The following is a 25,695-nucleotide window of genomic DNA, read 5'->3' as shown; positions in this document are numbered from 1 at the left end:
CCCAAAACGAATACATCATTTTGCAGTTGTAAAACACTAATAGCACAGTTCTAACTGTAAAAAAAAGTGTTTCATCTGAGCACAAAACATCTGTTAATAAACTATTATTTAAATGTCAATCAAATAGATTAATCTTCAAAAGAAATGTAAATTAACCAGAAAGTTTCTCATATGCCTTCATTAATGAAGGTTTTAAGCTGTACTGCTTGAAGTAGGGTGATTCATGATTCCTAATGCAAATGCCTAGGATTAAACTCTACTTTTAGGAAGTAGTACATTTTGCAGAGATTTACTGCTCATGTCTGCCATTTATTGTTTCATGCATAATGTGAAAAGGCTGGAATTTTGTTACATCTCCAAAATGCATTGTTTATTTCTTAATGGGAAATGGCTGGAATTTGGAAAAATTTACAGAATATAATAATATTAAACATAAAATGTCATTAGGTAAGGGTTGTATAGTCAACAGGTCTATGTGGGGTGGGGGGTAGGGGATTTTTTGTAAAGGGTTGAATTCTCCTTTAAAGCAATTGTTCAGTTTAAAAATAAAAACAGTGTAAATAGATAGGCTGTACAAAATAAAGAATGTTTCTAATATAGTTAATCTACAAAGGCTGGAGTGACTGGATGTGTAACATAATAGCCAGAACACTACTTCCTGCTTTGCAGCTCTCTTGGTTTCCACTGACTGGTATTGAGGGGAGCCACATGGGTCCTAACTTTTGATTTTGAATCTGAACTGCATGAAATGATTAATTGCAAACTCACTGAACATGTCCCATGTGGCCCCCCCTTTAAGTCGCTGACTAACTCAGAGTTAGAGAGCTTAAAAGCAGGAAGTTGGGTTCTGTTATATATCCAGTCACTCTAGCCTTTATAGATTACATTTTTGGCTAACTAACTATATTATAAACATTTTTTATTTTGCACAGGTTATCTATCTCTATCCAGTTTTTATGTTTACACTGAACTGCTCCTTTAAGCTACATTGTGGTATTCCATGGGTATCACTGATAAGTATTATACTGGTTACACTCAGATAATGGTAGTTATTCCCCATGGCTTTATACATCCCCATAAACACTTGTAACACTAATTTAAAGACTAGGAGACTGAACACACAAAATAGGAAACATATTTAAACACTGTGCTTGCCCTTCCGTGCTGTACTTTTTTGTACATAGGTCAAATTCTACAGGTACAATGTGCTACAGCACAGGAAACATTCAACTACCAATGGCAGAAAAACTGCAAAGCAGATATTACAAATCACAGTGAATTTTGTATAGTTATACTAGAAAATCATGTAAACATGTAAATAAACTCAATAAGATGGTTTTGCTTCCAATTAGGATTAATTATATATTGGTTTGAATTAAGTACAAGGTACTGTTTTATTACTACAGAAAAAAAGGAAATACATTTTTTTGGATTATTTGATTATAATGGAGTCTATGGGAGACGGCCTTTCCGTAATTCTGAGCTTTCTGGATAATGGGTTTCCAGATAATGGATCCCATACCTGTATATATATTGCACACTCACACCTCCATTAACATACCTTATCATAGTAAAACCATACCAAAGTGCTCTCATACTACAAAGTTACTATTAAATATCTCTAAAAATTAGTGTTTTTACTAGAATACAGAAAGTATTCTATTTTAGAATTTTTTTTAAAAAAAACGTTTGTTATACTAAAATGCATTTAAAAAGTAAGAATAATTAGGTAAAGGGAAAGAAAATGACAAGTGTGTTATTATGTAAAATGAAAAATATATTGGGATATATTCACTTTTAAATGAAGTGAATAAAGTATGCTATACCTTGGGTCCACATTTGCTGTAGCTTCATCAATAATCAATATTCGGTTTCTTCTCAATATTGCCCGGGCCAGACACACAAGTTGTCTTTGACCCACACTAAAATTGGAGCCTGATTCAGACAGCTGGGTCTCGATTTTTCCTGGCAACTCGTCTACCGCTTCTTTGAGTTGAACCTAAGAAATAAATATATGGTTTAAAGATGCTAACACTATTACTTATATTCATAAATAAATCTATATGGCATGAACATTTAAATCCATATGAAAAGTTAATCCCTATCTATTTTGCCAAAATGCATTGATGGGAAAAGCTCATTTGAACTGTGCTAAAACTGTTCTCTGTAGATATCTACCATCTAGATAGATATTCTTTCTTCCAGTTGCTCAGGTCAGCAATTCTCCAAATCAAGTTGACCGAAACACCCTTTGCATTTTCCACAAATTATGCACTGCAGTGAATACTGTATAGATGCCTCTCCAAAGTGAAGATGGAGAAGGCAAGAGGTGGATTAATGATGTCTGCTGGGAGACATTTTTTTGTGAAAAAGGAAAGAGTGCAATTGTTGTGGGCCGAATTCGGCCTACTTCGAATCGTACGCTTGTACTTCAAATTCTACAATTGTTCTTCAATCGTATTTAGATTCAAAGTTTTTTTTAACTTCGACCTTCGAACTCCCCCAATTGCCTCCATACAGGTTGTAGGAGGCCCCACTTGGCTAAAACAGCACTTCGGCAGATTTTAGGTGGCGAATGCTCGACGTCGAAGTTTTAAAGAGACCGTACTTCAAAAAAATTCGACCTTCGAATTTCAACGTTTTTTCAAATTCGAATCGAAGTATGACTATTCCCTAGTCGAAGTACACAAAAAATAGCTTGAAATTCAAAGTTTTTCACTTCGAAACTTCACCTCGAGCTTTGATAAATCTGCCCCCTAATGTGTTATAAAAATGAATAAACATATTTTATAATAGCTAAGCAGTAGAATGTTAAACATTCAAAAAGTGGCCATACACACAGACATATTATTGTATAACTGAAAAAAATAGACCAAGTAGAATCTTTAACATCAACACTGCTATCTTGCAAATATGACTGTTTATAGGAAAGATTGGTCAGCGGGATGAGTATGTATAAATAGCCCCTGGAAACCAGTTAAGAACATCATCCTTTCTGCTGTTGTTCTATCCTTGTCAGATTGACTCACATTGACTGCACATGAACAAATATCATTGTCTGTTGAATTCAAACCAACCAAAGTTTTACACCTGCTCCCTCCACCAAAAAAACAATATCCATATTATATTTACATCTGCTCAATCGGAAAAGACTGACAAGGACACACACATCAGTTTAAAACTGTGCAAACTTTGTGTCAAAAGCTATAGGTAACAATAAGTGAATCAAGTCACTAAACATGTGACAGTTTAATAGAAAGAGAGTTACGAGAAAAGATGTCCCAGACCTAAAGCATTTATACTGTCTTGTGGGTGATTTAAAAGTCAGCCTGTCACCTACACATAAAAAGCAGTATTATAAAAGTTATTTGCAAATTAAACATGGAACCCAATTTTTTTTTTCATTAAAGTATCCATACCTGTTTAAATATATGCGTTGTCATTCATATATTACCTGCCCCACCCATATGCCTGAGGCATAGAGGCAGGGCAGTCAATTACTTTCACTTTCCGTTTTGCTCAACTAACATTATAGAAAATAATTTATAATATATTCTTAGGGTCACAGGTCCCCTTCAAAGACACATATCAAAGAGTAAAAAAGTATTTTTTGGCAGTGACAGATACTAGGGGTGAAGTTTATTTACTAAACTCTGAATTTTTTTCTGGTTAGAATTTTAAAGGCGAAAACACAATTTTTTTGTAGAAAAAAAAACTCGAGTTTTTCATGGTGTATTAAACCTTGGTGCTGCTAAAAGTCTAAATAAAAAATGATTCCATCTCAAACCTGCTGAGGTCATGTAGGAGTCAATGGCAGATGCTTAAATTGAAAAGCTGAAATGCTGAAAAGTCTTTTAATTTACTCATCACAACATGAAACTCAATGTCTGCACATATAGGGGCAGATTTATCAAGGGTCGAAGTGAATTTGAGGGAATTTTCAAAGTAAAAAAATTTGAAGTCATTTTTGGATACTTCGACCATCGAATAGGATACTACGACTTCGAATTCGATTTGAAGTAAAGTAGTTCGAATATTCGACCATTCAATAATCAAGGTAATGTCTCTTTAAAAAAACTTCGACTTCAATACTCCAAATTAAACCTGCTGAAGTGCTATGTTAGCCTATGGGGACCTTCTAAGTATTTCCTTCTGAGTATTTTTCTAAGTTTTTGGAAGTCAAGTAAAATCGTTCGATCGATCGCTGAAATCCTTCAAACCATTCTTTCCAAAGGATTTTGAATGATTTTACTTCAAACACAAATGGCCAAATTCGATGGAAAAAACTTCGACTTCGATATGCATAGTCGAAGTAATTCAATTCGATGGTCGAATTTCGAAGTATTTTCAACTTCGAAATTGGGCCCTTGATAAATCTGCCCCATAGTAAACAAGATCTTAACATGGGAATTGGTGCAGTCAACTCAAACCTAATGGATAAAGGATTTTCTTTGCCACTACTAGACTGTGAACTGATACAGCATTAGTATTTACAAATGTCAGTCGCATTGAAACATCCTTCTCTGAGTCTCTGACTACCACTTACTTAGTGGCCAATCACTGCATATTTAAGAATTTTGAAATTATTAAAAACACTTATTGGACTACAGTGGACTTTTGGTGTTTAAATACACAGTGCCTCCGATCAGAACTCCAAAGAGCTACAGTCCTACAGTAGTGAGACCAACAGGCAACATGAGAAGCATCAAGTCTGCACTGTGAAACTTAAGGCAGTCTTACAGTCCTTTTCAAATGATGGCATATGCAAACAGATGCCCTTTAGCCCCATTCTATCCTTTCCTATTTATGTATCATTCTGTATACAGGCATGGGACCTGTTATCCATAATGCTGGGGACCTGGAGAGTCCCAGATAATGGATTTTTTCATAATTTGGATCTTCATATTTTACGAAGGTTATTTATCAAAATCCAAAATGTTCTCACTATTTTCTGAAAGCCACTCCAACCAAATCCGCATTGATTCTACCCCTATTTATCAATACATTTCCATGAAAATTTCTAGTAATGCAAAAGACTCGATAAAAGCAAGAGACACAACTCTGTCTGTTAATTATCTCATGTGACCTAACATGTATGGTTTGTTTGTGTGCACCATGAATCCTAGGATGCCATGGGGTGGCCCTTATTTCTAAAAATGGCAGTTTTCTATTTAGGATTACTCAATAACACATACTACTAAAAAGTATATTATTATGAAAATGGTTTATTTACATGAATCAGGGTTTTAATATAAGCTGTTTCATGCAATATAAACATTACAGAGACCTACATTGTTCACGGGATATAGTATTCCTTTAAATTGTTGTGACTGCTCTAAGTTAAATTCGAACATTTAATGCATTTAAGAGGTGACACTATATACTGCAATTTTAATTTCAATGAAAATATTAATAGACCGGAATTTTCCCTTTAATCTGTACCTCTTCTAGAACAGCCCACAATTCCTCATCTGCGTGCTCATCAAAAGGATCAAGGTTTTTTCTCATTGTTCCAGTGAATAAAACAGGCTCCTAATTCAAAATACAAAAGAAAGCATGGTAAAGAAACATTTAAAATAACAAATAGAAATTTCCTAGGGACAAAATGACATGATAAATAGTAACATGCATTCCAATTTGTTTGACTTTCTTTGGTGTTTCTACTGATTTGGTTATAGCATATAAAACAGTCATTGTTACATGCATGTCTATCACTGTAAACATTTTTTATACTATAATATATGTTTGTCTCTTTTGTCACTAAAAAACACTGGGTGTTTTTGTGTATCAATCTCAATAAGTAGATTCAGCAAGCTTTTATTTACTGTCATGTATTCATCAACAACACAAAACCAGCAAATATATGCACTATAATAAAATACTGAAAAAAAAGTCAAACATAAAGGGCAGTCAATGTGTACTACCCAACTGCAGTAAAACAGCTACCCTTATAGTTGCAAAGGCAATAAAGATCTGCCTTGGAGAAAGGATGCACATAAGGGACAATGAAGAAATTGTCAGGACTAGTCTTGGGCCTTTGGCATTTTAGTGCTACACTGGTGTACTTAGCCAGGAGAGGCCATGTAGGTTCATCTATGGAAGTCATCCTGATTGTTATATATGCCTTTATCACATTTATGGGCTTTTACATCTTGTTTTTATCAGGACCAGCTGCCTGCACTCCCTTAATAAAGGTCCTTTATAAACCAGGCACTTGCAACTACCAGTTGCGTAGTCATATACTCATGTTGTATGTAGCCTGAATCTATTTTGTGCCCCTGTATCCTGAGTTCATGGCTTTCTTGTATACACATAGATTGCAGTCCTGTTGATCCTTGTTCCTGCCTGCATCTTGCCTTAATCTTGGATTCCTGGATTGGACCTGTAGCCTGGACTTTTCCTTGCCAGTTGCAAAAGTTGCTTCTTATCCATACCTGCTTTTTTGGAAATGACCAAATCCATGAGGTCCCCTAAATTCCCTTGAATTTAATGAGATCATAAACCTGTATTAACCATACTGCAATAAACCTAGCAGGACGGTTACTGGAATTGTCAAAAGCATTCAAAATAATATACATTTTCAGGGACTTAGCTTGGTTTGAAGTACTGAAGAGTATCTCTCTGAGCATAATCCAGTTTACACTTAATAAATTCTGTAAACAGGTTCAGATATTTCTAGGATTTAGCAACATTTTGCTAAGGCAAAAAATATAAAGGTGATGAAGTCATACAGTGTTTGGGTTAGTCTTTAACATTTTTTATGGAGAGCTCAGGCTAAATATTGACTCTGCCTATCGACTTGGTCTACAGGACAGTTTAAGTCATGCTGTACTTCATGCTGTCGATCTTTTCCAAAAATAAATGATAGGTAGGGCACTTTCACCATATATGTACCTTGATCCAAATACTTCCCAAATTTCAGAAATGGAAGAAATAACCAAAGAAATAACTAAGATGGTGCCAAGGTGTCAGTTTACCCTTACTTGTTTTCTACTGAGCCTTAATAATGGTTACATGCAGAGAATGGATTACCTCAATCATTTCTCTGAGGGACAATGGTTCCTGCAGTGTCTATTTCATTTTGACTTAAATGACAAAATGGCAGAAGTTTTCATATATCTCCTTAGCATAGTAGAGGGCTTATACTCTCTTCTCTGGTTTATTTAGCTCTAGAGTCTTACGTAGCTATAGTCAGATATGATAGGTGTAAACTTGGAGGAATGGAGCAAAATTGCCTTATATGCTGACTACAATTTGCAATGTTTGTTTGAAGTAATAAGAAAATCATGAATAAAGGCTTAAAATAATAGAATAAAGGCTTAAAATAATAGTCCAAATTCTTAATCCCCACTTGCAATTTTGAATTGAGGATTAATGATTCAGACGTGCTGCTTCTTAGCTTTAAGGCAATGGTCAGACAAGACAGTTTTTCTGAGCTGCAATAGGGGATGGGTGTATTAAACACCTTGCGGGTGGTGAGGGGACAAGAGTCCAGATTTTGGGGTAGGCTATATCTTATTACGTGCCTGGTGATCCGCCACCACTTTGCGGCTTCAGTCCTGTTCTGTATTGGGATCCTTGTTTCATCCGGGTATATAGGAAATCCATGCCTTTCCAAACAAGACTTTTTCTGACACAAAAACTTTCTGCAGAATCCAATTCCATTGTTTTTTTTATGTTAAAATTATGTCTATTATTTACAAATTTGAAATAGTAAATAGAAGGACATAAAACAGAAGATTTTGAGTCACAGTGTTCTTCACTAAAAGGGATTGAGATTGTGACATTTTAAGTATAATAAATATGGACATTCTTTTTTAAGTCTCGCAGTTTGCTGAATTGTTTTTTAAATTTAGTAAGTGCCATATTAAACATATTACGAAATCCAATTGTTCTAATTCCTCTGTTGCAACATGCCAATTATTTTGCCCAATGTTTTTTCAATTAGTCTTACTTCAATCAAAACCTGTTCAACAACACAAGAGCTTAATAAGTATTTACTGGTAAACAGAATATTTTCCTAAAGAAAGCATGTATGCAATTTGTCTAATAATGTGCAGTCTGTTTTTCTATTTACAATAGAGTCGGTTTTAAACAATTAAGTTCCCACTGAGACACAATTAAATCTGATGTAGCTACAGAAATCAGCACAACATAGTTGTACAAGTTGATGCAATATATCTATTGGTGGCTATGTCCAGTTCACATGAACAGCACAGGCAACTAGGACGGATTTACAGGCACAATTACCTTCTGTTTATAAATGCCACTTAGTATTTGTTCAGTGAAAATTATTATTATATATACATTAAACATAAAATTACATACAAATATTCATGAATATAGTAAATGAAGGGAGAGAGTCCTGTGTGATAAAGCTTACAATCTAACATGGAGAATGGGGTATGAAACACAAGTTGTGGGGATTGACAGGTTCTTCCTTTCATATGCACATGTGTTTTCAAATGGGTTTGCAGATTCTGCATTGGCTACAGAATACACAGTTTTTTCTCTCAAAATTCACTCATCTTTAAAGTCTTTCCAGTCAGTCTAAAGTAAATGGCACCTGGGTCACATTGTCACCCACAAATATCCTTCCAGGCTTCCTGACTATGCACAAATTATTTCATAGAAATGTTGTTGGTCCCATGATTTCTTGCAAGAGTGCAACAAAATGTAAAATACTCTTACATAGATAATAGTGGTAATCACTCTGACCCTGCATGTTTGGATCAGACAATAACACGAAAATGCTACTTGTCTAATATTTAAAACTTGCCAAACAAATCTGTCTATGAATAGGGCTGTACTGGGGACAACACCAAAGTAATCAGTAACTGTGGACAGCTGTGATAAAAAAAGCAACAAACATTAAATCATTTTAGCATCTAGATGTGCTACGGCAGAGTTTGATATATATTACCTGCATGTTTAGCAACTGCATGCAAGACACACATAGAAGATATTTGAGTTCCCAAACCATTGAAGAAAAAATTTGGCAAAAGTGTCTGTCATCTTTTTTACAACAAATACATGCTAACTGTGGTTGCTTAAAATATGGAGCAACACAGAAAAGCAATTGTAGTGGGAGCCACAAATGGCTGTTAGATTATTAAGGAAACTTGCATTCCTCCTGTAAAATCCTGCCAGCACAATTTAGTATAAGTTTGGTCAGGTCATTTTGTCAAATAAATTCCAGTGCTAATCTAGTTTGCCAGCAACCAATCATAAAATACCTGTCAAAAACTGTCCTAGAAACCAGATGATATATGTATTTATTTATTGCACTGGATTGAAGGATGTAAAAAACACATGCAATAAATTATGTGGTGTGTGTGTTTGATCAATAAAGATACTTAAAGACAATGCTGCCAAACAATATGGACTGTTCCCTTACACGTGTTCTGTTTTTTGCTAAACACATGTATGTTTAGCCAATAGCTAGGTGATATCTAGATCAGGCAATCAACTTAATAATTGTACACATGTACCATGGCTTAAATTACAAAAATCCACTGCTGGTGGCTTGCAATTAAATACTATATTATTTACAGTTGTGCTAAAAAGGACATAATGAAGATAATGATTATTTTTTCCATTTGTATTGTGGATGTGCATGTCTGCAAAATGAGTGGAGGCACAAATAGTTTACATATTTATCTGATTTACACAGTATATGAAAAACTCTGTTTTCTCAGATTAAAAATTATGCTTTATTTAGGTACTCTGTAAAGGATTAAAATCCAATTTCCTGCGGGTTTCACAATATAATCGAGATAGCAGCTTCTTTGCAAGGAAAGTAGATAATGAAAATAATTATTCTTTCCCTAAGAGAAGTGAACCTGGAATGGCATATCTCAGTTTTTAGACTTTTATTTATATCTGATGATGAATATTTGCATATAAGGAGGGCTGTCTTCTCTTAGGACGTACACCAGGAAAATAATCTATTGTAGAAAAACTGACTTCTCTGCATTTAAATTTGCAGTAGAAACAATATTAATACATCACAGTGGAAGCAGTTTACAAGTGCGTTTTGTGAAAACTAGTCAAGGACAAAAAAAATAGGCAAAACAAGACTGTCTTTATCTGGAGAAACTGAACCTGCCAACCTACAGACACTTAACACCCACAGGGACCAAACTGAAACCCTGTGGGAAGAGAGTGAAAAAGGTGCCATTCAGTCCGATGAATACTTTGAAACCAAGCAACATGTAGCTGACTGTCACAGACAGAGCTCAGTGCACCCGACATATTAGGTGTGGTTACACAAACCAATGTAGAACATGTTCAAAGTTGCAATTATTCGTTAAATTATTAACACAGCCAGATGACAGGAAACCTCATTTATTACTCCTTCCTGCTCATTGGGCTGAATCTATAGGAATAAAATGAACAGAACACCAGTTCTTTTCTGCAGGAAAGGATATTGTTCTTCAACAAAAGGAAAAGAATTTAAGTCCATGTCGTCTTCTTTAGAAATGAAAAGGTCACTAACTCTAGTCAGTAGCACCACTGTGTGTTAATGAAGCCTTCAGTGTGCAGAAACAAAATCAGCTCTGCATTAGGCTTCATGCCAATTGTATTTGTTTGCTAGTAATAGCATACCTACTAACTCTGCCCATGGACTTCTGCTTTTACAATGCTAACAGGCCAGGTAATTAATCAGGAGTTTTAAAGCACCATTGTCCACAAAAATTAACACCACAAGGTCTTACAAAAGAGAAATAGACAGTTATTACATTACTCAGCAGATTTACATAAACACTCTAAAAATATTCTTGCTTTAACTGACACATACCAAAGTGATATTAATAACTATACCCAGCAATATTAAGTCATATATACCCTCCAGCCATGATAAACCTGGAATATTCTTAAGATAATAAAGGAGTAAATAATTATATAATAAAATCTATCTATCTAATAATATAATACAGACTCTGCAACACTGCATGTACGGCAATTAAAGACACTTTAAATGAATGCGGTAACCTGATATGTACAAGACGGTCAATGAAGATGAGGGATCTATTACAGGGACAATTATGTCCTTTAATTGCACTACACTAGGGTCAGGGACCCACATGCTTTAATTAAGGTTCCACCACACACTGGATACAGAAAATGCATTGACCCCATTGTAATAAGAAATGTCTTTGTGACAATAGAAAGTGTCTTTTGATAACATATACAGTGAACAGTTAGCATGTTTTTTTTAATAAAGTCTGATTTAGTGATTTACTTAAAGGAATTGTTCAGTGTAAAAATAAAAACTGGCTAAATAGATAGCCTGTGCAAAATAAAAAATATAATAATAATAATATAGTTAGTTAGCCAAAAATGCAATGTATAAAGGCTGGAGTGATTTGATGTATAACAAGTCAGTCAGAACCTGCTTTTCAGCTCTCTTGGTTTACACAGACTGGTTACCCTGGTTACCAGGCAGTAACCAATCAGAGACTTGAGGGGGGCCACATGGGTCATATCTGTTGCTTTTGAATCTGAGCTGAATGCTGAGGATCAATTACAAACTCACTGAACAGAAATGTACCATGTGGCCCCCCTTCAAGTCGCTGACTAACTCAGAGTTATAGAGCTGAAAAGCAGGACGTTGGACTCTGGCTGTTTTATTAGACATAAAGTCACTGCAGCCTTTATATATTACATATTTGGCTAACTAACTATATTAGAAACATTTTTTATTTTGCACAGCCTATCTATTTACCCAGTTTTTATTTTCACACTGAACTATTCCTTTAAGAATTAAGACATTTGGACTAATTGTTTTCAGAATATCCCCACAACTTGTGGTCACACTAAGCCCAAGCAGCTTCATCCATAACACTGGGGAGTACCACAAACATGCCAGCTGCAACCTGCTGCTCACTGTTGGCACTTGTTATAATTTTGGGTAGCTATAAGTAAATCAGTATTTTATCTATAAAAATTAATTTAATGGGCATTAATCATGACTTATCAAGAAAGGTTGCTCTAGCCTAAAATTATTAAGATGTACCAAAAGCAATGCAATAATGATGCTAATACAAGAAACAAAGGGACAATCTTGCTTTGGTAAAGCTACACCTCTCTACCAGTTTCTGCCTGAGGCATGCTGCATTCTTTCCCTCCCTTTTTGCCACCACTCCCTCATGGTATGTACTTTATTAATGCTTTGACTGACAATATGATGACTTTTGTATACATAAAAAATTCATTTTGAATGGCATACAGTATTTGTTGTGAGATATAAGCTTATTTATTGTTTCTTCAAGGGAAATAATGCCGCCAAATCAGCACCTTGGGGTGTTACATTGTTTTCAACGCAAAGAAGCACTGTAAAGTTTTAAGTATCTCCGTTTTTTTGCCTTGCTCTCACTGGTGCGCAACAGAGTGCTTGTACAGTAAAGTGCCTGCCAGTGTATTTTTGCAGTGTGCAGGAGGGCTGCCAATAGGGTTGCCACCTTTTCTGGAAAAAAAAAACTGGCCTTCCTATATATTTATCTTTTTTCCCTATTAATAACATTGGGATCAGCCATAATTTTTACCGGCCAGGCTGATAAAATAACGGCCAGGTGGCAACCCTAGCTGCCAATTAGGATATGCAAGACTTCACCAGTACAGTGGGCATCAGCCAAGCTGGGTAACTGAAAAATAACCAAAGGCAGAGGAGGTCCATAGCTAAATATGTAAAGGGGTTGGAAGGCTTTAAAGATTAAATAATTATAGTACAAAAACCCTGTATCTGTTATCTATTTATTTTATATAAAGAAAAAAATACTAATCTGAGGGAGGGGAGGTTTAATATTATGGGAGGAAAAAGTATACTGAGGGCACAACACAGAGAATATTGATACCATAAATATAAAACATATCTTTCCAATGTAAAGGAAAGGCCTGGAGCTATAAACACAGGGGTTCCCTGATAAGGGATCCAAATGACCAGCACTCAGATTACAATGGTTTACAGTTAGGTCCATAAATATTTGGGCAGAGAGAACTTTTTTCTAATTTTGATTCTGTACATTACCACAATGAATTTTAAATTAAACAACTCAAATGTAGTTGAACTGCAGACTTTCAGCTTTAATTCAGTGGGTTGAACAAAAAGATTGCATGAGGAACTAAAGCCTTTTTTTAACACACTCACTTTTTTTCAGGGGCTCAAAAGTAATTGGACAATTAACTCAAAGGCTATTTCATGGGCAGGTGTGGGCAATTCCTTTGTTCCTGTCATTATCAATGAATCAGATAAAAGCCATGGAGTTGATTTGAGGGGGGGTGCTTGTGTGTGGAAGATTTTGCTGTGAACAGACAACATGTGGTCAAAGGAGCTCTCCATGCAGGTGAAACAATCCATCTTAGGGTAAGGGCACGGGGAAATTTAGTCGCCTGGCGACTATTTGTCTCTTCTTTGGGGCAACTAATATCCCCGAACGGCTTCCCCCTGTCTTCCACTGGCTATTTTGAAAAAACGCCTGCGGCATGGCACACGCGGCGCTTCGCATGCCAAGTCGCCTGAAGTTTCCTCGTGAGCCCATGCCGCAGGCTTTTTTTCATAATAGCCGGCGGAAGACAGGGCAAAGCCGTTCAGGGAGATTAGTTGCCCCAAAGAAGAGGTGATTAGTCGCCAGGTGACTAAATCTCCCCGAATTGCCAGGTGTGCCGTAACCCGCTAAAAACAGAAAAAAACAATCCGAGAAATTGCTACAATATTAGGAGTGGCAAAATCTAAAGTTTGGTACATCCTGAAAAAGAAAGATAGCACTGGGGATTAAAGCAAAAAAGTGGAATATTCTTGAATGTTAAATGAATGTCGAATGCTTAATCCAGGGAATGTTTCCAATTGCCATTGGGGTGAAGAAGAAATCAGTGGATATATTATAATGTATTTCAAGTTTTATTGCAGCAGTAGGACCTTGCCAGAGGTTCTCTCCTGTGACTGAACAGTGGGTTGATTGATACAGACGCTACTACTGCTTGTGCTAGGTGACAGTCTGCTTGAATTTCCTATTATCGAGACTGTGCAGATTCAAGACCACCAGCAGGGCTACTGAACTTCGCTCATGGTGGGAGATGCAGCTCCTGCTGGTAGCAGATTTGGGGCCATCCTCTCTGTTGGTAGAGGCAGCCTAATACTCAGTGGTGGATATGATGACATAGTGCTGATGTCAAGTCTTTACTGAGGAATGGAAGAGCATAGTAGTGATCTCTTATGGAATTCTGGCTTTAGAATATTGCCCTGGGGTGAGACTGGCAATGTCCTATTTATTTGTTAAAATGTGAATAAATGTTGTGGCCATTTTACCCCATTCTGGCTCCTGGTGTTTCATTAAGGTATGTAACATCAGTAGGATGGCTGAAAGCAATGGGTCAATTAGAGTCCCCTTGTCATGACCCTGATCTGACCAAATTTAAATACACAAGATGAAAAAAAATACAGAATAAAACCCATCAAGATAATCATACCTGTGGTATAATGGACATTTTTTTCCGAAGGTCATGTAGACCAAGTTCTGAAGTTAAATATTTATCTATCCAAATTTTTCCTTCTGGTTCAGCCAGACGGAAAAGAGCAGATATTAGTGAACTTTTTCCTGCTCCGGTTCTGCCTACTATTCCAACCTGCAAAATATCAAAGAAAATTAGGGATTAAGGTTTTCGCAAACAGAATATTAAAATTTGAAGAAATAAGGACTAGATAAAATAATTTCACAGAGTATTAAAAATGGCAGAACCAAGGACTAGATGGAATGGATACTTATAGCATATTTAAAACCTTGCCACAGCGTCATTAGAAGTCAACATACTGAGACTATAAATTTCTTTAAAAAAAATTACTTTCACATTGTAGCCGTCATTGTAGTGTCAACTCACTTAGAAAACTGGATTTCTGCTAGGTTGTATAGCACAATACAGACAGCAAGTCTTTTTAAGCCTCCTAAGAGGACTGGTTCTAGAAGACTGGATTGTTTTAAAGATACACTGGTGCTTAGTTTTTATACAGTAAGTACTGAAGGATAGCATTTAGGCCTTAGCCTTAAGACAGTCATACATGTCCTGATCTCCTATGCTCTCTGAACAACAAGCTGAATGAACAGAGAGCATGCAAGGAACCACACACTGTATGGTCATATTGCTGCTATTCCAATTTCCAGTGGAGAGCACACAAACAACCAGAAGAGCAGGAAGTGAAAAGGAGAAGTTTCCTCATATGCCAACACATGCCATGCACTGGCCTAAAAATCCTGATTGCTTATAGAGGGTTTTGCGTTAAATAACCATGTTTGTTCTTTTATTGTTTTGACCTGTGAAATATGTGAAACTGAAATACCTTTTCTTTTGGTCTGATTGAAGCATTTAAGTGCCTTAATACAAGTGGTCCATCTAGGCTGTAAGAAAAATTGACATTTTCAAATGTGATCATGCCTTTAGTAGGCCAGTCTGTAGGAGGGGGATTCTTAGACTCCCATTTTGCTTCTTTTTCAAGTTGAGTATACTCCATAACTCTTTCAACAGATATCATCTACAATGGGAAAATTAAGAAAAATTTAGGATAACCTTAGAAAAGCTATAAAACTTGCACAAACCCTTATTGTTTTTAGCATGTAAATTGAAATGAAAGTAGAAGAAACAATTCATAAATCTGATGGTTTTCACTCTACTCAGCAGTGTAGAGTAGAAAAGAAGAGATAAGGATACATACAGATTATTTTCCATGTAGACAATGAAGCTGTTCTTGAATCACAACAGCAATTGTTAATTAACAGGCAATGTTATAGGCCAGTGCTGTCCAAATGAAGACCTATAGGCTGGATGTTAGCCTCCAATGTATTTGAGTCATTAATTTTAATACAAATCTGTTTAATATTTTGTATGAGTACTTATTTCACCCACTAAGCTGAAAAGGTAATGGGTTGTTAAATACATCTTTGTGGAATTTTGTGCCCAATGTTGCACCATGTGCTACACTTAGCAATCGTATATGCGCCCTATTTTGTGACACATGTTGCATGATTAAAACAGTAAGCAAAACGTAGGTTCCGCACAAGGTGTGTAAGCTTATTGTATACAGATAATGGTGTATACATACTAAAACATCACTATCAGATTTTGCGTATCCAGCTTTGAAGTAACACAGACCTAGCTGGCAACCACTGCAATCTAGGACTGAAGTAAAACTGGTGAAACCCCAAGCTGACAAAAGATGCCCAATCAACCCCTCCTGACTGATCCAGAAGTTTATAAGTCCATGTATGAGGTCCTTATGAAGCATCACCTTCAGGTCACCTAACAAGCTGATAGAAAGATAGTGACAACAATAGATTGGGAGTTACATACACATTCTTTATAAATACAACTATTATGTTATTACCAGATTCTCAACTTCAGCACTTTGTCTCACTCCCCACTGGAAGGTCCCCATGATTGTGATGCCATAAGATAATGCTAAACCGACCTGCCCTGCATCAAGATCTGTAAGAATATATTACATAAGTACATCAAATCATTTTCAGTTAGTTAGATTATGGTTTTGGATCCCACTGACTGTGGTATTGTTTAGCAAGCCATTATAGTACATCAGCTACTTAATTATCCACTGGAAATTAAAAATCACATTTTACTATAAGAAGCCAGTAGCAACGTCTATGTAGAGGCACACCAGAGATCAAATTAGTTTGGTAGCAATGCCAGCTAAAATATTTTTCAGTTACCTCACTTACCAGAAACATTTCAATCAAAGTTAAACATAAAATGTATAGGTATGGGATACGTTATCTGGAAACCTGTTGTCCACAAAGCTCCGAATTATAGAAAGGCCTTTCCCATACACTTCATTATAATCAAAATCCAGATTTTTAAAAATTATTTCCTTTTTCTCTGTAATAATAAAACAGCCTATGACTAAGCGCCGGAGGGTGCGAAACGCGTAAGGTGGGATATGTGGGGTGGTATGTACTGAATACTTTTTAAATGTGAATATCAATAAATTATTTTTGTTTTTACTCTAAGAGGCCTTGGGACATATATCTTTTTTGATATAAACCTTTTTGCAATAATAAAACAGCACCTTGTACTTGATCCAAACTAAGATATAATTTATCCTAATTGGAAGCAAACACAGCTTACGGTTTACATGATTTTGTAGTAGACTTAAGGTATAAAAGACAAATTATGAAAGATCTGTTATCCGGAAACCCCCTGAGCATTCTGGATAACAGGTCCCATACCTGTACTTTAAATCTGCACATTAAAAAAATAAATCAAACATCTACATATAAACTAGAAGTAGTTCTACAGGCAGTGCAATACATATTTACAACACAGTAAATGTCCAAACAGGGAGGAATGCTATTACAATTGTACACAGTTACAAAGATTAAGTTGTAGACTATGAGACACAGGAAGAAGGAGGTCTCTGCCCAATAGAGTTTACATTTTAAGTGGGTTTATAATACAGTTACAAATATAAGGGTACTAATGTCTGATGTAAAAATCTATGGTGTAGGATAAAAAGGTTTAAATAGGCAATATAAAACCTTGTTCAACATAGGTTAATTACTATAATTTTTGCCTACGGTCTTGAGAAAAATCTATAATGTCTTATAATGTAAGCATAAACTAATGTAGTAGCACATAGTAGATGGTTACCATTTCTCCACCAGCATTGAAAAGCCATGTGTGACATAGGAGTTATGTAATAAAAGGCACTAAGTTTGCCCAGGAGCAGTAACCCATAGCAACCAATAAGAAGTCAGCATTTACTGGTCACCAGTTTAAAAGCAAACATCTTATTGGTAGCCTTGGGTTACTGCTTCTGGGCAAACGTAGTGTCTTTTATTACATATGGAGGATAAGTCTTTAGCTGAACAGGGCAAATTAACTGAAGTTACTCCATGTTTCTAAGCCTGGTTCTTCCAAGGCAGCTAACCAGTTCACCAATGCCCAGATAAATGGCCGCACTATGGACTTCTAGTTATTATCTCTAAGCCAAAATAGTAAATGGAAAGGGTTGCTAATTTAAAGTATGTTAGCTGTATTTAAACTAATTCAGCTAATTACAGAAGAGTAGTAAGTGTAACAGCAACTAACCTCTATTATTGCTTTATAATAAAAAATAAATAAATAAAATTGGATTTACTTTGGATATTTATGAATTTTTTTTTTTTAGGCAGACTGCATTTTCAGCAGTATTTCTCTTACGTTGAAGAATATGTATACAGTATATATTGCTCCTTTAAAGGGGTGGTCCACCTTTTAGTTAATTCTTATTAAGTTATAGAGTAGCAAATTGTATGCAACTTTTCAATCGTCCTTCATTATTTAATTCGCTATAATGATTTGCCTTCTTTTTGTGTCACTTTTCCTGCTTTTAAACTGATGCCATCAACAAACAAATACTCTGTAAGGATACACATTTAGAGGCCTATTTATTAAAGTGGACCCGTCACCCAGACACAAAAATCTGTATAATAAAAGTCCTCTTCAAATTAAATATGAAATCCAATTTCTATTTTTTATTAAAGCATTCATAGCTGTTGTAAACTCATTTAAAAATCTCAGCTGTCAATCAAATATTGTCTGCCCCGCCTCTATGCCCTGGGCATAGAGGTGGGGCAGACAATTACTTTCACTTTCCATTCAGCACTTCCTACATGTCACAGCTCTCCACACATTCCCCCGTTCTCTTCACCATTTAATTGTGTAACCAGGGCATGGGGATGGACATCAGGTCCCCTATTCTGGTGCACAAACAAGATTCTGAGATGATACAAGGCTTACCTTAATAACAGTGTCCACAAAATGGCTGCTGCCTGCTTGTTATAATTATGAATTCCCAGACTGATGGAAACAAGATTCAAATAATTTATATAGTGTAATTAAAGTTCATTTTGCTTGACTAATGTGATGAAATAAGATTTTGAATAATTTTTTTCGGTGACGGGTCCACTTTAAAGCTCACATTTTTCTGGTGGAGTTTTTAAAGGGTAAAAACTCGAAAAAACAAGATTTATTATGCTCTGAAGTTGCTACTTTTGGGCTGTTTGATTCTGGTTTCGTTTGTTAATCTGATAAATTTGAGTTGTCGAGGCGACAAATCGATAAAGTCGAATTTTCGATTTGAAGCACTATTTTGTCGCAACTTTTTCCCGGACCGATTTTTTAGAGAGATTTTATTGGTAAAATAAGGGGATTCGGTTTTGGGAGTTTGGTCGATTTTTTTTTAAAATTATAGTGAGAAAAAGTCAAGTTTGAGTAAATATCTCCCTAAATGTTATTGCTACTATTTCTTACAGCTCTCTCCTATTCATTATACAGTCACTTATTCAAATCAGTGCATAGTTGTTAGGGTAATTTGGGCCCTAGCAACCAGATTGTAGAAACTGCAAACTGGAGAGCTGCTGAATAAAAAACGTAATAACTCAAAAACCACAAATAATAAAAAATTAAAATCAATCGCAAATTGCCTCAGAATATCACTTTCTACCTTTAAGATCAGAAATGGCAATGGATAGGGCTGGAGTAAAATAACAGTGGCACTAAGAGAAACACAGGTAAGAAAGAGATGACAGAGACACAAGTGAAAAGATGTACTGAGGAACAGAGTTTGGATCCTGCAGGCAAGGAAATTTGTCACCTGCTGCAATACCATGGGAAACATACCTCCCAAATATTATTTTACCCGGTTGTGCGACCAAGCATTTTAGGTAAAAATGCCTTTTTCAAATAAAAGTAAAGAAAGACATTTTTGGGAGATTTGTTGTGGAAAAACTTTGTGCACTAATTTTCCCATGTGCCATTGCCCTTTAGGACTTTAATTAACAGGAAGCCCTCAGAAAGATTTTAACATTAGAAGTATTTCTCTCTTAGTAAAAGAAGGTTTATATTAATGGTGTTTGAGACTGCCAGAAAAGGGGGGGGAAGGTTTATATTAATGGTGTTTGAGACTGCCAGAAAAGGGGGGGGGTAGTTTGAGAGATCGGTTAGTAATAGGTTAAAGCTGTCAAAGTGGGATAAGATAAGGCCATGTAAGAGAGTTTTAGCAGTTGCTTTATAGAGAAAGGAACATCTCTTATACATATTATGAAGCATAATGTTTTAACGGTGGCATCAATATCATGAGAAAAGGCATTAACGGTTATTATGACACTTCAGGGTAACAGTTAATCACAATTAGATAATGGATCACAGAGTGGCATTGCTTTGAGACAGTTATTTTATCTTTACATATCTCATGGGGCACATAACATTATCTGTAAGACTGCATTGTATGTGTTTTGAAAAGCCTAATTCAGAAACATTTAGTTGGCATTTCCACTGCATGCACTGAGAATCCAAGTTTGTCAACAATACATGCAAAGAAGATTACATGTTTTGGGTTAGTCCAAAACTCACATTTTGTTTTAGGAAAAGCCTTCTTCATTGTGAATGCATCTAATTTATTTCCAAATTATTTAATATAAAAAACTTACAACACCTCAAATAATTATCATATATACTTACTTTCAGCAAGGATTATTGACCCAAAAGCTATGGCCATAACAAACACAGCACAGATGGCATCAAGACGTACAGCTAACCAACGAGATGTAGTAAGGAACAAAAACCAGGCCTCTAAAAAGACAAAAGAACATTTCATGATTAACATAAGCAAGGTGGACAGGCTAGTTTTTGATTGAAGTGCATTTAGTTTCTGTGGCTATTAGGGCTAAAACAAATATGGCTATTGGTAGCCACAACTTGCCGTGACTTTTTAAAAACTGTGATCACAGTGACTGATCACCGCGAATAAGTAACAATAGGGTTCTGTACAAGTTGCCACAACGACATTTGCAATCAGTCTCCACAACCTATCACCGCGGGTGACTTCCAATTAAGACTATGTAGTATGTTCAATATTTGTTCATTTTATAGTTAATGTGGACCTGTTACCCTAATGAATAATTCAGTATCCTATTTATGAGGTTAGTAAAGCAAAATAGACTTTAGTTACACTATATAAATTATTTAAATCTTGTTACTTTTAGTTTCGGAATTCACAGTCACATCAATCAGGCAGGCACCATATTGTGGACACTGTTATTAAGGCAAGCATTGCATCAAGCCAAAATCTTGTTCATGCTCCAGAAAGGGAGATCTGATGCCCATTCACTGGCTACACAATTAGATGGCAAGGAGGGAAAAGAATGTGGGGAGAGCAGGGACATCTAGGAGGTGCAAAATGGAAAGTGAAAGTAATTGCCTGCCCTGCCTTTATGCCCATGGCATAGGCAAGGGGCAGGCAATATACGATTGACAGCTGAGACTTTTAAATTAATTCATAACTGGTATCAAAAAATTTAGTAAGGACTTTTATTATACCGTTTTTTATGTCTAGTTGACAGATCCTTTTAAGGGGTCAATAAGTACTGCATTCAGCAAGTACACCCAACAGAAGACTCTTAAACAGAAGGAATTTCTAATTTAATAGGATGTAACAGTGGTTCAGTCTTATTCTGACCATTGTCCTTCCTTCAGGGGTTAACACTGTGCCTTTGTGGGTTTTCATTTGAGTAGCTTATTTCCTCCCACACTCCAAAAAACAAAAAGGCAAATCAACGTTCCTGACCAAACTGATGCTAGTATATATGGGTAAGAATGTCGTAAGAAACATAGGCAGGGACTGATTTAAATGAACAGTTTCTGTATACAAGTCTGCTCTGTATAAAGGTTTATAATTTAATATGTGAAAGTTTATTTCTGCATTAAGTAAGCTACGGTTAACTGTGATCTAAAACACCTTCACTGTATGCTGGTGCAATAAATATTTGTATATTATTGGCAAAATGAAAACAAAAAAAATAATAATTTGTCAAGTCAAGTAGTTATTTTTTGCCATTTGTACCAGGAGTACATAGGAATTTCTTTTGCAGCATAGTACAGTACAATGAGACACATACAGATTTTTACAATATTTGTGGGATACAGAGATACAGTATAAGATTAGTAGATAGTAACATGTGTAGTGAGTGCAGTGTAATTAGAATAGGAATTGCTACTTGCATTAGTTCATGCATTATCTGTTTGGTATCTGCTTGACCATTTAGTTCATTTGGGACAAGATGATTGGTTGGGATAGATGATTCCTGGAGGTTTATTCTTCCTTATCCGTATGATTCGTTTGCAATTAGTCTGACCGCTCTTGGAAAGAAGCTATTAAATAGTCTCTTGCTTCTGGTTTTTATACTTTCAGGCCTCCTGTGCCTCAGTGAGTAGGTGGGCTTGTGCCAAATGAATATTTCATGACCTGGGTGACTCTGGTCGCAGGTAATGGCTTTAATTTTGCTCTTGCATCTGGCTGTGATCATTATAAAAGACCATTTGTGTTTTCCCAATTAGATATTGTTTGGACAGAAATAGTATGCTTTAGACACACATTGGAGAGTCACACATGTACAATATCTAATGTTGCTGCTCTGAAAAAAATGGCACTTTTAAGCATGTATCCTTTCTAAAATGAGGCAAGTAACATGTCTACCTTTGATACTGCTGATACCTTCAACAGACAAAAATAAGAATAAAGCACTGCGTATCTTGACAGCGCTATATAAATAAATGATGATGAAATGATGATGAAGAATGGCTACTGCAAATGGGAACTTCAAAATCTCATTTGGTAATGTGCTTTTCACCCAACTAGACCAAAAGAGATTGCGCGACTTTTAACCTCAATTAATTTGAATACTATAATATTTATAATGTGTAATTATATCAAAATATATAAGTAGACCAAACCTCCACCACAGGGGTTTATTGGGCACTGAATAGTTTGCATTGTCACTTTGAGAAAGGCTAGATTAGTAGCCGAAACTTTAGTCTCCTATCAATAAAACACCATTATTATTTCGCATAAGAACTTTGAGTGTTGATTCCTAGACCATCAAAATATATAAGGATGTTTTCTCCAGGATTAATGTTCTATTTATTGTCCTATTTATTTACAAATGTGCAAGGTAGTTAGTTTGATATTCCATAGGCTCCAGAAGGAACAGTAACACCAACAAATGAAAGTGTCCTAAAGTAATGAAAATATAATGTACTGTTGTGCTGCACTGGTAAAACTGGTGTGTATGCTTCAGGAACACAACTATAGTTTATATAAACAAGCTTCTATGTAGCCATAGGGGCAGCCATTCAAATGTGAAAAAGGAGAAAAGGCACAGGATACACAGCAGATAATCTCTTTACCATACAATGGGATTCTTCAGAATGTATCTGTTATCTACTGTGTGTCCTGTGATTGAATGGATGCCACCATGGCTACACACTAGCTTGTTTATATAAACTATAGTTGTTTTTCTGAAGCAAACAAGACAGTTTTGCCAGTGCAGGGCAACACTACATTATATTGTCTTTCCTTTAAAACAATTTCATTTTTTGGCATTACTGTTCCCTTAAAGAAACTCAGTGTGGAAAGACATAATTAGTTACATATACATAGGTACATGCTCACGGTAAAAAATGGTGCTTTCATATTAATAATAAAATGATCATACACTGATAAATTTAATTTCAATGTAAGGTCTGTGAATTTACAAAAAATAATCTTCTACTGAAGATTGGACCAATAACAGTCGTCTGACATAAAAACACACACATTTTTTTCAGTGTAGAGTGTTGTACACCAAAAGGTTGTTTCCTGATCTGATGCTACAGGAAAGCAAATAGTGATATTCTATAAAACACTGTGGAAGGACTGAATGGGGTTTAGAAAAATGTTAAGATTTATGAATATTACATAAATACAATACTTAGATATATATATTTATATATAATACAGTTATATAGCAAAGCACTTCCTTCAAATCTGTCTCAGTAGGAAGCAATGTGGTATATAGTAATACAAACCAGAATGAAGATCTTGCTGGGCATCAAATAAATCTTGAAAGCGCTTCTCAGCTCTGAAAGCACGAATTGTCCAAAGCCCCTGGAGGGAGGATGATAAGTGGGAGAAGACTGGACTTCGAGCTGAAAGAGAAAAATCACTAACCTCTGTTGACTGCTTTCCTTTCATACACATTTTTAAACAATAACAGCTTTAAAACACTCACATTACCTTCTTGTCATATTTTTCAATATGTCAACAGTTGCCACAGCATGCTAGTATTTCTACATGAGCACTAAACTTTTTAATTTAGCTCCTATAATGCTAGAAGAACAACAAAAGCAATCAAAGAAAACATCTAACCTGTATAGTTAATGATTATCATTTAAAGGGGAACTAAAGTATAAAATAGAAGTATAATATAGAATAATGCTAGAAATAATGTATTTTGTATACTAAATATAAACATTAACTTACTGCTCCACAAGCCTAATAAAATAAATTATTTATGCTTTCTAAGTTGGCCGCAAGGGGTCACCATCTTGTAACTATGTTAAACCATCTTTGCAAGACCATGCACATGCCCAGTGTGGTCTGGGCTGCTGTTGGGAGGCTAAGCTTAGGGATCATCATAAATAATCAAACAGAAGCCAATACAGAAAGACTGATTAATAATCAGAATATGCAGACTGCACTGGGCCTGTGGATACAACTCTCTACACATTTGCCAGCTGCTCTACAGGGAAACAAACAAAGCTGCTTGAGTTCTGGGAAGTCCCTCCTCCCTGCAGTTTGAAAATATGATTGTTTCCTTGCAGAGCAGCTAAAGACTGTCTGAAACTTCCTTTCTGCAGCAGTCAGAGCAAGTAAAACAAAGGGGGGTTTCTTATAAAAACTGTACACATTTTTTTGCCTTTATATCACCTTTAAGTAAACCCTGAATAATGATATATATTACAACTGTTGTGTACCCTGATTCTGATATTATTGGTCAACAACTGTTTATTATAGCACATAATAAATAGCACTCAAAATATGATAGCACATAATCTTGTGCATACGTAACCTAACTTGAAACAATATGGCTGAGCTCTAGTCTTGGACCTGCACTGACTAGCTAACCTGCTAAATGAAAGTAGTGCTAAATATTATTGCTCAATCAGAAGTACACCAATGCATATTATGGCTATGTGTAGGCTCTTCTATTTTTTTTCAGAGTTAGTTTTTATACAATAAAGGGACACAAAGGCAGAGCAGCTGATTGTCAGCAGGCATGACAGATTTTCAAAGGAAGCAATATAAAGCTTTCAAACTACAGTAACTCCCTATTCTCTATATTCTGTCTATTGAATTGCTGCTTTCTTATAGAAAATAAATGTCACCTAACATGATCTAAACATTATAAAATGTGTCAATCATCCCTCAACATGATCTGTTGTTTAAAAATATAAGGAAAGGAAATGGCTCCATTCATGCTAACTATAAGGCCGTATTTTATACATTATATAATACACAAAAGCAGGCCCGGACTGGCAATTTGTGGGTTCTGGCAAATGCCAGAGGTGCTGCTGTAAGTTGCCATAGACGGGCACTATTTATTGGGCTGGTGAGGTGCTGTTTGGGCCTCTGTGTAGCTGAAATGCCAGGGCCTATTTTGAATCTCAGTCCGGACCTGCACATAAGCCATGAATATCTTGTAAATTATATCCTTATACATGGTGACTAGTGATTTCATCAGTTATAAACAGTGAGTAGCGATGTCATTGTTGTCACATGACTCACTAAAACGTGTGTATAATTATAAATAAAGGTTCCCTTGTTGGAAAATA

General features: G+C 35.7%; 1 protein-coding gene across 2 annotated transcripts in view; it reads right to left on the bottom strand.

Moving 5' to 3' along the window:
• LOC108709757 (ATP-binding cassette sub-family C member 4-like) overlaps positions 1-25,695 on the bottom strand; it is a 141,749-nt gene that overhangs the window by 20,674 nt on the left and 95,380 nt on the right. For both annotated transcript variants that reach the window (XM_041584291.1, XM_041584292.1), the window contains 7 exons: positions 23,890-24,009; positions 20,506-20,616; positions 16,376-16,476; positions 15,335-15,526; positions 14,470-14,625; positions 5,443-5,532; positions 1,827-1,999 (listed from right to left, as the gene is read on the bottom strand). In XM_041584291.1, coding sequence (XP_041440225.1) covers positions 1,827-1,999; positions 5,443-5,532; positions 14,470-14,625; positions 15,335-15,526; positions 16,376-16,476; positions 20,506-20,616; positions 23,890-24,009 — 943 coding nt within the window. The remainder of the gene's footprint in view (positions 1-1,826; positions 2,000-5,442; positions 5,533-14,469; positions 14,626-15,334; positions 15,527-16,375; positions 16,477-20,505; positions 20,617-23,889; positions 24,010-25,695) is intronic.

Source organism: Xenopus laevis, chromosome 2S (genome assembly GCF_017654675.1).
Source record: "Xenopus laevis strain J_2021 chromosome 2S, Xenopus_laevis_v10.1, whole genome shotgun sequence".
Lineage (NCBI taxonomy): Eukaryota > Metazoa > Chordata > Amphibia > Anura > Pipidae > Xenopus > Xenopus laevis.
Note: the sequence above shows the minus strand (reverse complement) of the source record. Positions and strands in the feature narration are given on the sequence as shown.